We start from the raw sequence: 12,391 nt of genomic DNA, 5'->3' as shown, positions 1-12,391 counted from the left end.
CTTAACGGGTCCTCTTGTCTCATTGTGTACTACAGGAACAGGCAGTTAAAGCTAGATACTATAGTCATTTCCTTTGATTATCATTATCATCCAAATATTTGTCTTTTAAATGGTGGTAATATATGTATTTCTGTTCAGTATTGATGAAAATATGGTCTTAAAAAATCATCCATAATTTGTGTACACTCTGTATATACTAACAGATACAGTAATTGTAATTAAATGATGGAAAATTACAGAAAAACTAAACAGTGAAAGAAGAAATCATCAGTTCGAAAGAAGTTTTAAGTTAATTTTTATTATTCAAACAAAGTTAAAAAAATGTTAACAATTCATTCAAAATGTAAAAAGGGGGTGGCAGTTATTCTTTTCCAAAATTGTCTTGACACAATTCAAATTTCAGAATGAATTACGCCAAGAAAAATTATAGAAACAGAATATTAACTAAACTAAAAAAGTTAAATCTTAACAAATTTACAAATGTATAATTATAAACTATTACAAAGTAATAAAAAAATGTTAGAAATATTATTTTACAATAAGTACACAAATTATACAAGATAAAGAAATTACCAATAAATTTCTAATAAATAAATATGGTATGCACTGTACTTGTAACAACTACGGAATCATTTTAAAAAAGTTCTGACTGATGTCATTAGGAACGAAACAGATCTTCAGAGAAATTAAGATCCAGTGTCTGCGCATAAGAATCGGTCAGCTCGATAGTGTTCAGCTGATAATTTGTTTGCGTTTCCATGTCGCTCAGAACGGCAGAAGTCGGCGAAATTCTATTCTGGCTGTCCTTCAAAAATTCGAACGGATCGGCGCCCGTGTCGAGATTTAACAACAGAGATTCGGAATCATCTTCTAAGCAAGACAGGTAGTTCCAGGGAGTCTGTGTTTCGATATCCGAAAATTCTAAATCGGAAAACAGAAATTCGTCAGAGGTTTGGGTTTCCATATTGGCCAGGACGTTAGAATAGAACTCGTCTACTTCGGACGTTTGTGTCTGTGTATGAGAAAGAAGAGGATAGAAATCAGTCTGTACGGATTGCTGTACGACGTCGTCTAACAACCTTTTGTTGAATTCGGTTTGTGTTTCTATATTAAACAGCTGCTGGGAATTATCAGAGATGGTCTGACGTACCGAATTTGTGGAAATTTTCTTCTAAGGGAAAGGAAAGAGATTGTTGATTAAATGGTTCGACAGAAGAAGACAAGATGTTAAGAGATATTTCTTCGTTTGTCGAAACGTCATCACTTGATTTGGCTTCGGGAATTTTTGATGTGTAACTATATATTTCTTGAGATTGTGTTGAGGCAAAATTATTTTCCGGTTCTGACCAAAACGATGAGGACAGCTGATCTGTTAGAGTTTCCGAATCACAGACTGTTTTCTCTTTAATTCTGGGACTTGTCTGGGTGCTTGAAGAACATCGAGACAAATACGCTTGCCAGCTGATTTTGTCTACCGACGCATCTTCCAAGACTGTATTTAAACTTGACCAGTAATTATTTTTCATTTCTCCTGTTTTATTCTCACTTCTTTTCTTATTTTTATTATTTCCATGAATCCTTTTCAGTGATGCTTTCTTCATTTTCACAACCGTGCTCTCATTTGTCTGTGTATGAGTGCTTTCACTCTGAATATCAGATCGCTGAATCAGGGCTCTTCCGGAACACTGAGAACCTCTGCTTTCCCTTTGGATGCTCTGCTCCTTCAAGTCGTCTCCCGAAGTCTGAGTTTCGACGGCCATTTTGTTTTGAATCTTACCAATACTTTGATCGGTTGATCTCTCAGTAGACATATTCTCGGAAAACAAAGATGCGGATATCGAAACCTGATTATTTCTTTCCGAAGGCATGTAAGTGTTAGAGACGGAAATTTTTTCGGGAAATACAGTTCCGCAAACTGAAGTCCAAGTGCCAATATCATAAAACAATGGATCGGTTTGAGTTCCGATGTTACACAAATCGTTCGACTGCGTCCTTTCGGAAGAATTAACAGAATTTGTATTTTCAAATTGTTTTGGTGCAGAGGACAGACATTTTGGCAAGATTTTTCGATGCTTAACGGGAGTTTGCGAACTGGAAAACACGGAAGGAACAATCTGTATGGGCGGTTGCTGGATGATAATTACCAAAGGTGAGAAAACTTGTTTAGGGGGCATATTTTTAAAATCTAGAAAGATTACAATATCAAAATTACATTAAATAATAGAATAAATTGTAAGAGTGATTTTATAACCCGATCATACTTTTTCTGCCGGTGACGAAAGTGGGGAGGCATAACGTGCTGCGTACGTCTAGTGTGAGTTATTAACGATTCCCAAGATGCATACTGATTTCCACAGGAGCAACACCAATCCGTTCCACAAGTTGCTTCATGACGTTTCCTCATCCAATCTGCCCCAAACCCTTTCTGGCATTTTGAGCATAAATACTTCTTTTCTGCATGGACTTTGGTGAAATGCTACATAACGAAAAATAAAAATACGAAAGTATTGAAAGAATCAAGTATTCACTGTAATTTTTGTAATTATTTTTATCATTTAACATATTCAATTATATCCTTTTTTTAATATATATAGTATTTTGTTTGACCTATGTCTAGAACACTGCCTTGACAATGATGAATCTTAATGATGAATTTTAATGATCGATCCGAATTTCATGGCTAGACTAATTAGAACACAGGAACTTCTCATGTTGGAGCAATTGAAGGAATGGAAAAGAAAGTGTGATATTAGAAAAGAATATAGAATATTGCTAAACACTAAAAACATGAAAATAACTCAAAACTTTTTGCATTTTTCTCTGTTTGAATTAAGTAGATTTGACTAATTGTACCTTTTGTTGTTGTGTCTTGATATCTTTTAAGTAATCTCATATAAACAGAAAGATATTTTCAACAATAAACAACAAATAGAGCAATTGTGTTTTCATATACTACATTAAATATTGGCGTGTCAACTGGTAAAACAGCTTCAGCCAGATAAGTGAACCAATAACTTAGCCTGTTTCGTTCAAAATGAGCTACGTCGTATTCTTGCTTATCCAGCTATATTAAAGCTGCTTTACCGGGCAACACTCTTGTGATATTTTAAATATCTATTTATTATAATAATTGCATTTCAAATCAGTTTCTCTATGTGAAATGCGCTTCGATACAAACTCTCTTTATTTATTATGTTATTGATATTTACCTGTTTCAATAGTTTTTTTGATGTGAAATATCTTTCCATACCATCAGCATACATGCAGCCGGAAACGGAACAGTGAAAAATGGAATTTTCTGTCGTAGATTTGGAAGATTGATTCACCTAAATAATAATAATAATTAATTACTACATCTGGCAAAAATTACCCATTTGCAAATCTTAAAATAAACTTACATTCTGAGGATGCATTTCCTGCAATTGTAATTTAAATCTTTATTCCTCAATTTTAAGCATTTGTAAATTTCTAAATAGTGATATGTTCTTTTATTAAACTGTTGGAGTGTAAGATGAAGTCTGCTGTAATAAAATTTATTATAAAGTTAAATGACAACAGATGAAAAATATAAGAATGCAGTAATATCATATTAACATTTATAACTCTTTCTGCTCTGTGGGCACTAAGACAGCCTTTTATGAGTTCTGCAGAGCCCACAATGGAATAACTGGATGGTGAGGGACTGCGCACAATGTATACAGACTCTCCAAAAAATTATTTGAAAATTTCTTATCCATCTGGATTTGATCCCAGGTCTCACAGAGTGGTAGGCTACCACCTTAACTGCTTGACCAACCGACCATCAATGGTATAGTCTATATGAATTTAACAGGATAGGAAGTGTATCTTGGGTCAGTGGCGATACTATGCTTAAAATATTCCAGAGCCCCAGTTGGGGAAGATTCACAAAACAACTCATACTTAAATGCTTATTCATGTTTGTCTTCTGCTTGTATAAGTGTCTGTGAGTAAGGCATTCTCAACATGTATTTAATATTGTTGCTTTCTAAATGTGACGTAAAATGTTTTTATATTTATATATTGTGTACTTAAATATCTATAAGTAGGATTTTTGGACTATCAGTAAGCTAATAATTTACTCAAACTATGTAATTTGTCCTAAAGGTGGTCGGTTAAGTCACTGCCTTGTACAAATATTAATTATTACAGTAGAACTCCTATTATCCAAACGAGGACTCCACTTGCCCGTCTCTCTCTCACCGATGTCACACTGCAATTCTCTTACATTGTGCAATTGCATGATCAATAGGATGCTACTGACACATTGATGAATAAATAAATACAGTACATATACAATACTATGCCATTATACTGTAATTTCATTCTTTATATGTTAATCTACTTATCTGCCGTGAATCAATTTGGATAATCAGAATTATACCATAATTAATTTTCGAATTAAAAAGAATCCAGAAAATAAACTGTCTCAGAATGGACTGAAATCCGAAGCTTCTACTTACCATGTAAAAAAATTAAAAGTTATGCTACCTGGCACTTCCAATGATTCTTGATTCACGTTCTGTGGAAAACCCACGTTCCACAAAAAGAAAAATAATTGCAAATTTATTCAAACATACTCCAACATATTATTTTATTTGTAGATAATTCCGCGTTTACTATTTTATTCGATACAATCAATTTTCTTAGTTTATTGCTTTATTATTTTATAGTAACGTAAACATTGAATCGCTTCTTGATTTTTGAATATATTGATTCTAATACTCTGCAAAGCAAAGTATGCAAACGGTGTTCCGTGGCCTCGGAAATGTCGAGAACCACCGCTCTATACGATCGAAATTTGATTCGGTGATTTTTTCTCTGTCTGAACTTTCCGGATATCGGCCAAAGAAATAGCATTAGGTTTGTGCAGAAAATTATTTTTTTAGATAAATCTAATAAGATAAATAGTATCGTTAAATAAGATTCGCTAATATACAGGTATACCTCGACTTACGTCGGTAATTGGTTCCAGGAGAGGCGACGTAAGTCGAATTTACTTGTGTAGTTACGACGTAAGTCTTAGTTTTGACTTATGTCGTAACTAAACGCCAATAATGGAGGAAACGCCAATAATGAGCACTTAAGGACTGCTAAATAAGACGACAACACAGAAACACAGATGTTTTCATGGTTTGTTCCCTAGGATTTATGATGATTGTATTAACATTTACTGTAAATGTACATATTTTAATATGATTTTACGTGCTTTTAACGCTTTTTCTAGTGATATTACGACTTCAATGTTTATGGCGGACGGATTTAAAGTCGAATAAACTGACTTAAACTCGATTTTTATTTTTCCATATACTTTTTTGACAAACGACGTAAAATCGGGAACGACATAACTCGAGAGGGACGCAAGTCGAGGTGTACCTATATTTTAAACTGCTTTAAAAAAAAAAAATCCTTTTTTTATACCTTTAACAAAATATAAGACATTTTACATCCTAGCACAATACAGATTGCATAGTATAGTCCTTGAGAGATGCAAGTGGTCTTTCTCCTAGCACATAACTTTACATCGTGTTTGTAACTGTAGTTGTCAGTTATGTGGATGTATAAGGACTTCACTATGCATCCGCTATATTAATTAAATTACTGACTAACATTTTCAGGTGTGTTCAATATCCATCTTTGGGTCTTTAAATTTTGAGCATTCAATTGTTTCTAACTATACCCTATCGTACACAAAAGAAAATATGGTAATGCCAGCCAACTACACAAGAAGATATCTTATATCTTTATTGATTTCTTACAAAAATTATGCTGAAAAAAATCTTTTAAATTTCATATATTGAAAAAGTTTAGGTATATTCAATATAAATTTCAGTACTTTAAAATAATACGAGCTTATTTTATTAGCTTATAATTAAAACATAGCAATCAAAATTACAAAAAAAACAAAACAAAAAATGCATTCTTAGAGACTACCAAACAGACAATTGTGATACAGAAAGAAGCTTATCAAACATATTTGACAGAAGAATAAACCCCAGATTGCAATACTGAATCCAAAAACTTACGAGAAAAGCAGTATTGTAAGTTTATGTATATCATTATTCCAGAACTTTTCTAAGTTTACAATTAGCCTTATCTTCTTCCAATAGACAGTGCTAGAGGACCCCATGGAATATAAAAACAGAGCACAAGCTACAAAATAGGGTATCGTGTATTGTACATTATGCAAAAAGCTTCAAACTCTCCGATTCGACATCAATTCAGCACTCCCACAAAGTGCGGCCAGTTGCACTTGGAACTAACTTGGCCTCAAAAACAAAGAATGTGGTTTCGGTCAACATATGACAAAGTTGCATGGGACAATGGACAAATATCATTTACCAGTTTCTTTTATATTTGCAGAATAGGCTAGAAGTCTGTTGTTTGTTAATGATAGAATTTGGGGCCCTCTTGGTGATTAGGAAAAGGGCAACTCATAATAAAAGGAGACGTATGAATGCTTCCAAAAGTGCACTTGTTACAGAATGCAGTCTATAAATTTTTTCATCCTTTAACTGCTGTTTATTGGAATAAATACGGTATTTAGTAATTCACAGGTAATAAATAGAAAATTTTTTCACAAGTATTGACTGGTGCTTTACATATTCCTTAAAACTCTTTCTGCCCTGTGGATACTAAGAGGGCCTTTTTGGCAAGCTCGTGACAGATTCAGAACAGCTGTGTATCAAAGGACAGGACCAATACAGCCAGACAGACTAACCCCGAAAAGTCCCTTTTCAATCCTGGGCCGCCCAGGGTGATATGGTAGAGGGCTGCCACCGTAACCACTCGATGTCTTACGTATTATAAATCTCAATTCATTAAATTTCTATAATCGAGGATATGAAGAATTAAAGCTAGGATTATTATTTGTCTATAATTTAAAAATCGGCAAAAGTTCAAGACTATTTTATGTACGTACTTCTCGAAGTATCGAATACCAAATAATTTTTCAGAACAGATTAAAAAAGACAACAATTCTTGTTAAATTATACATTAACTAACAGCAGCTTAATCACAGAAAACAATCTTGTAAATAGTGAAAAGATCCCTGAACTTGAACAATAGTATGGAAGAGCTTGCCAACTTTCTTTCTTCAATGTTTTCAACCTTTTTCAAGGTTATCACGAGAACTTGAGATGAAAACCTTGAAGGAGGTCAAAAGCATCAGAGAAACTTGAAAAGTTAGTAATTTTAGAATTTGTTTTTTATTACTCCAGTTAATTTGAAAGAAACTCTGCAATGCCTTTGCTCAAAATAGAAATAAGGTTAAATTTTTAATGATTGTTCTGGGGAATCTGAAGAACTACATAAATTATGTAGAAAAAAGTAATATAATTATTCTATTTACCTACTGAAAAATGTATTTTAAATCGGGTAAATTAAAAAATCAAGAAAATGGGCTTTATAAAATTATTCCACACTCGGTATTAATATATCAAAAGATATATTTGCTACAGAAGAAAATATCATCATCATTTGTTTCAACTAAGAGCTAAGTTCAAAGATGTTTGTATATACGTAAAAGTGATTCTATACTCGCATTTAGAATTTTTATGATACATTAAGGATAATTATAACTTCTGACACAAATAAAATTATATTGTTTATGAACTACAGGTATTTTCAATGACAGACTTTCATCGGGTTTCTACTTGCTAAAATTCAGATTGTAAATTCGAGTAAACAAAGTACTCGACTTTTCTTTATCGTCGCGAGATCAATAAGAATAGTGAAAGTTACATACTCAACATTTCTTTCTGTAGAAAGCAAGGGTATTAAAAGAAGTAACTAGAAGGTCGCTACTTTAACCTGTCATTGTAAGCCTCCTAAGATTCTAAATTAACTAGACTTATGTTACAATTAATTTTTTTTTGTGTGTTAGGTTGGAACGCAATGATGGCTAATTTACGAGTCCAAAGCATTTATTTCAGTGTAAATTTTGTGCTGGGTAGGTTTTGGTTTCTAAAATATCCTTTGGATATATATAACAATTACAAAAAAGTTCTTATGAAAATTTGACTTAGATGGCCGAGACAGTTAAGCTATCGTCCTACCACTCCGAGCAGCACGGAGAATCAAAACTCCAAGAATTTTCGGTGGTGGTCTGTTGCAGATTGGTATGCGACAACTCAATGATGCTGACCCGGTAACAATAAATCCACCTACAAAAATTATGTTAAAAATAACATACGAAATACCTTTAATTGGACACAAGACCACTCCTGATGACGTCGGATTATTCCAGATTATGGAACTTTTCAGATCTGGACATTATTAACATTGTATATTTTTGTTCAACGATAATTTCGATCATATTTATAAATTGAATGTTGTTAATTTATCAAATTATTTTTTACGAGTATAAGAAATAATACTAACCACAGTACTGTGTTAAAAACGTACAAACTTTATATATTCGTTGCAAATTCTGCACTCGATGCAGACAGAATATAAAAGTAGAAAAATTAATGAACGTCCATGTTTTCTGATAGGAATTTCCTTCCTTAATCTATTGTATATATAAATAAAACACTTAAAATCGTCACAAATGTCTGTCATAGAAAAAAAGAGATAGAAACAGCAGCACCAGAAATTGATGAATTATCCCGAAATTTCAGTTATGAATAGCCTATATTGGAAATAAGTGGGCAAAGCCCCAAGTTTAATATACAGAACCTCGATTATCCGGATTGTTCAAAACTAACAAAAATTCTACAAATTTGCTGATTTGCACTTGGCGAATTGAGACACTATTTATGTACGTACGTGATGGAATGCATGAAACAAAATTTTGAAAAGACCATTAGTAAATTCCAGTAACAGTAGAAAGTGGTATAGAAGACATTGCGGAAGCAATAGCACAAATTTCAATATGTGTTGAATGTGACGAAGAAGACGTAACCGAGTGGTTAAATTGCGATTCGAACGATCCTGGATTCAAAATTTTGAATGATGAGGAAATAATTAAAGAAATATCTGCCTCAGATGAGCAAGATCGAGAAGACGAAGAGATTTGCGAAGTAAGAGATATTGGTCCTGCATATTCTGAAGCTTTTCGGTGCTTAAATGTCGCCATGAAGTGGTTTGAGAGCTAAGACGAGTGTAACTCATGACAACTTATATGTCTTAAAAGTATTCGCAATTTAGCAGCTTCAAAAAGAACAGCTAGCTTTAAACAAAAATCGTTAATTGAATTTCGTAATAAAAAATAATTTAATATTGAAGCTATATGTAAATCTAGACAAAAAAATTATTCATACTATATGCACTCAATTATTATTTTTTTCGATTATCCGGATTTTTCCTTATCTGGACTACCTTCATCCCCAATTAGTCCGGATAATAGAGGTTCTACTGTATTTACTTCAGAATGTTTAAAAATCACCAGTATTTTAAGGTTTTTAATTACTCAAAACTGTAAGTTACATAAACAATTCAAATAGAGAAACTATACTTTATTTCTGTTTAATATGCAGGATATTTTGATTAAATTTCACACACTTGGATTTGAATGTCAAGAGATAGGCTGACGTATCTGGCCGTGTCCAGTCCTGGATACGTCGAGCCCCACCCCTAGACATCCGACCAAACCCATAATGGGTACAATTAAAAGCCCCACTTAGTGTTCACAGGACAGAAAGTGTAATATACACACATACATGAGATATAATCTTCATTTGTTGAATTACAATAACATAACATTTGACATTATTTAATTTAAATATTTTGTAAATTATTTCAAGCATTAAAATTTACCCTCGTAAATAATAATAATTATTAAAAATTAAACTTTTTATAATTATTAAAATGTGATTTAATATTCACATTATTATAATTTATTATTAATATCTATTAAGGTTACATTTGCTAAATTTAATAGGAAAAAAAAATCCATGTTTACCGACTGCATTGTGATACTTTTCTCTTCTACCGGATCAATAAATGCAATTATAATTATTTTAAATACGTCTAGTTGTGTTTACGTAAAAAATATATAAAAAATTCAATTTTCCTACACGTATAATGTTTATTCCATCAACAATATGCAATGTAACTTTACATAAACAACCACTTATATTTGAATAGTGCCAGTAACCTAACTAGAACCTACTGTATGAGGGAAGCTGAAAATAGAAAGTGCAAAAATACATTTGCCTCCGTACCGTCAACAAAAAGATATTAGATATTGTATATATAGAAAGCTTTTAGATATTGAACATATATACAAGTATACCCCAGGTTTCAACCTTATCACGATAAAACAAACTGCAGTTACGACCATCATATATTTATATCCCTACCGCGATCCGACTTGGCTATCCCCACCAATAAGATGCTCTGTCCGTTCCAAGTGTTGCCACCTGTCCAGCTTTTGCATCAATTATCCGGGCAATAGGGCAAATACCAAAAATGTCTGGGTTTTAAAAAAATTTGGCAAATATTCAATAATTAATTATTTTTAACAATATAGCTGATTTTATAACCAACAAACAGAAACAGTCAGATAATTTAATCAGTAAGTCATTTATAATAACATTCCAGAATAGGAGTCTGGATACCCGGAGGACAGCAGATATTTAGAAAGCAGGTTTTTTTTTAACAAAGCCCAACTTGTGCTCGGCCGTCGTCTTTTAAGACATTCTCGAGCGAGTAGAAAATCTTTTTTGGTAATTTTACAACTCGATAAGTTTTAAAACCAAGGGCAAACACGTATTGTCGAATGCGTCTTTGATGTCTAGAGCAGGCACGCACACGTACACATAAGGCGTATTTATCACATTCAGACCTTTTTCCTTAATTTTTTTATAAAAGGAAGGAGCAGTCCAGGTTCCTCGCAGCTTACGCTACCGAATATTGCCATTCAAACAGTCGACCGTAGTCGGTAATTCTATTTTGTTGTTTGTTTTGTGTCGCGTAAGACAACCGAAAAAGCACCGTTACACTCCATCTTACGAATCTGTAGATAAACAAACCGAAATTGAATAAGATCTACACATAAAATTACCTCAATTCCTTAAATATTGGTCATTAAGTTACTTTATTTTTAAATTTTGTGACATTTTATGGGGAAATGTAGGAATGTAAGGAGTTACTTTAAGCAAATCACGCGAAGTAACTAAAAATAATCAGCAAATCAATACCGTCGATTCGTCTTAAAGAATGCTAAAGTTATACAACGTTTCTAGAAATAATTGTAGAAAAATAAATGTTTCTAGAAAATTTAACTCGATTTTATTCAATAACAAACACTGCTTCTAATGCTCTGCGTGTAATCGAATGCAAGAGGCTTAATTTTTGAATTAAACAGGTAAAACGTTGGCCTTTCTTAATATTTTAACATAAATTAGCGCTAATGCTATATATTACGAACGAAGAGAGCGAATAAAATAAGAAAATACGGCAAAAACTCACCATCCACTTAATAATTTACTTAGTTCTCGGCAGCCTGCGACGAAAGAGAAAACTTCTAGCGAATTTTTAAGTGTTTCTTAGCCAATTCATCGTCCGTAATGCGATTTCATTAGCTTACACATTTGTTTACAACACGCCTCCGAAAATTAACCACCATTTTTTATCGTAAAGTGTTGCCAGATCTTGGCGTCCCAAAAAAAAATCGAAAAAGTTAAATTTATTTTATCGATAACTTGCAACGAGTGTTATTCATTTATAAGAAACCTGTTGATAATTATAAATATTAATAATTTATATTAAATTCATTCCGTAGCAGTTGATTAACTTTTATGTCGTAGGTCCTTAAGATTGCGGAGTTATTGTTCTGCGTATTCGGGTGCGTTCTTTTATTCCTCCGCGTAACTTCGCTCGAGCGGCGTCCGTTTATAAATTTCCACGGTGCGTTCCTATATTCGGGCGGCAGGCTGCTAACCTTGACCGCTCGGCCATCCGGCCGCTACCATTGTAGTAGTAGTACTTTACTGTGGAAAGCAACATGGCGTTCTCCGTGGTTCAGATAGTTTCGTTTCGGGGTCCATTATGTGGTTTTACGATTGAAAATTTAGAAGTTGTGAAAGTGCGTCTTCTCGAATTTTTTTTTTCGAAATGGTAGCCGGCATTCTAATTTCTTTTAGTGGTTACTTTGAATGCTCTGTCGCCAAGATAATTCATTTTATGGTTAAATTTTATAATTGGGACCCTTCTTTTATTTCTAAAAACGCATATTTTAAAATCGCAGATCCCTCTGTCACGATACTATCGATAGCACGGGCGCCGCCATCTTTCTTTCACCGTCGTTCCTAAATGCGTACAAACAGCAGATAGTAACGTAGTAACGGAGATGCAGAGAGACCGCACCTAAGTTCTTCGCCGCTTCAGTTAAACAAAATGGCGACGCACGAAATTTCATTTAAAAACT

At 33.2% G+C, this 12,391-nt stretch overlaps 1 protein-coding gene across 1 annotated transcript; it reads right to left on the bottom strand.

Moving 5' to 3' along the window:
• Positions 1–280: 280 nt before the first annotated feature.
• On the bottom strand, positions 281–11,589 carry Asciz (ASCIZ zinc finger protein). The gene is given in 6 exon segments (XM_067284479.1): positions 281–1,147; positions 1,149–2,185; positions 2,251–2,476; positions 3,210–3,326; positions 3,399–3,521; positions 11,434–11,589. Coding segments are annotated over 5 exon segments (1,884 nt in total). The 5' UTR covers positions 3,414–3,521; positions 11,434–11,589; the 3' UTR covers positions 281–658.
• Positions 11,590–12,391: the final 802 nt, after the last annotated feature.

The sequence above is a fragment of the Centruroides vittatus genome, unplaced genomic scaffold, assembly GCF_030686945.1.
Source record: "Centruroides vittatus isolate TY-2023 unplaced genomic scaffold, ASM3068694v2 scaffold_1209, whole genome shotgun sequence".
Taxonomy (NCBI): domain Eukaryota; kingdom Metazoa; phylum Arthropoda; class Arachnida; order Scorpiones; family Buthidae; genus Centruroides; species Centruroides vittatus.
Note: the sequence above shows the minus strand (reverse complement) of the source record. Positions and strands in the feature narration are given on the sequence as shown.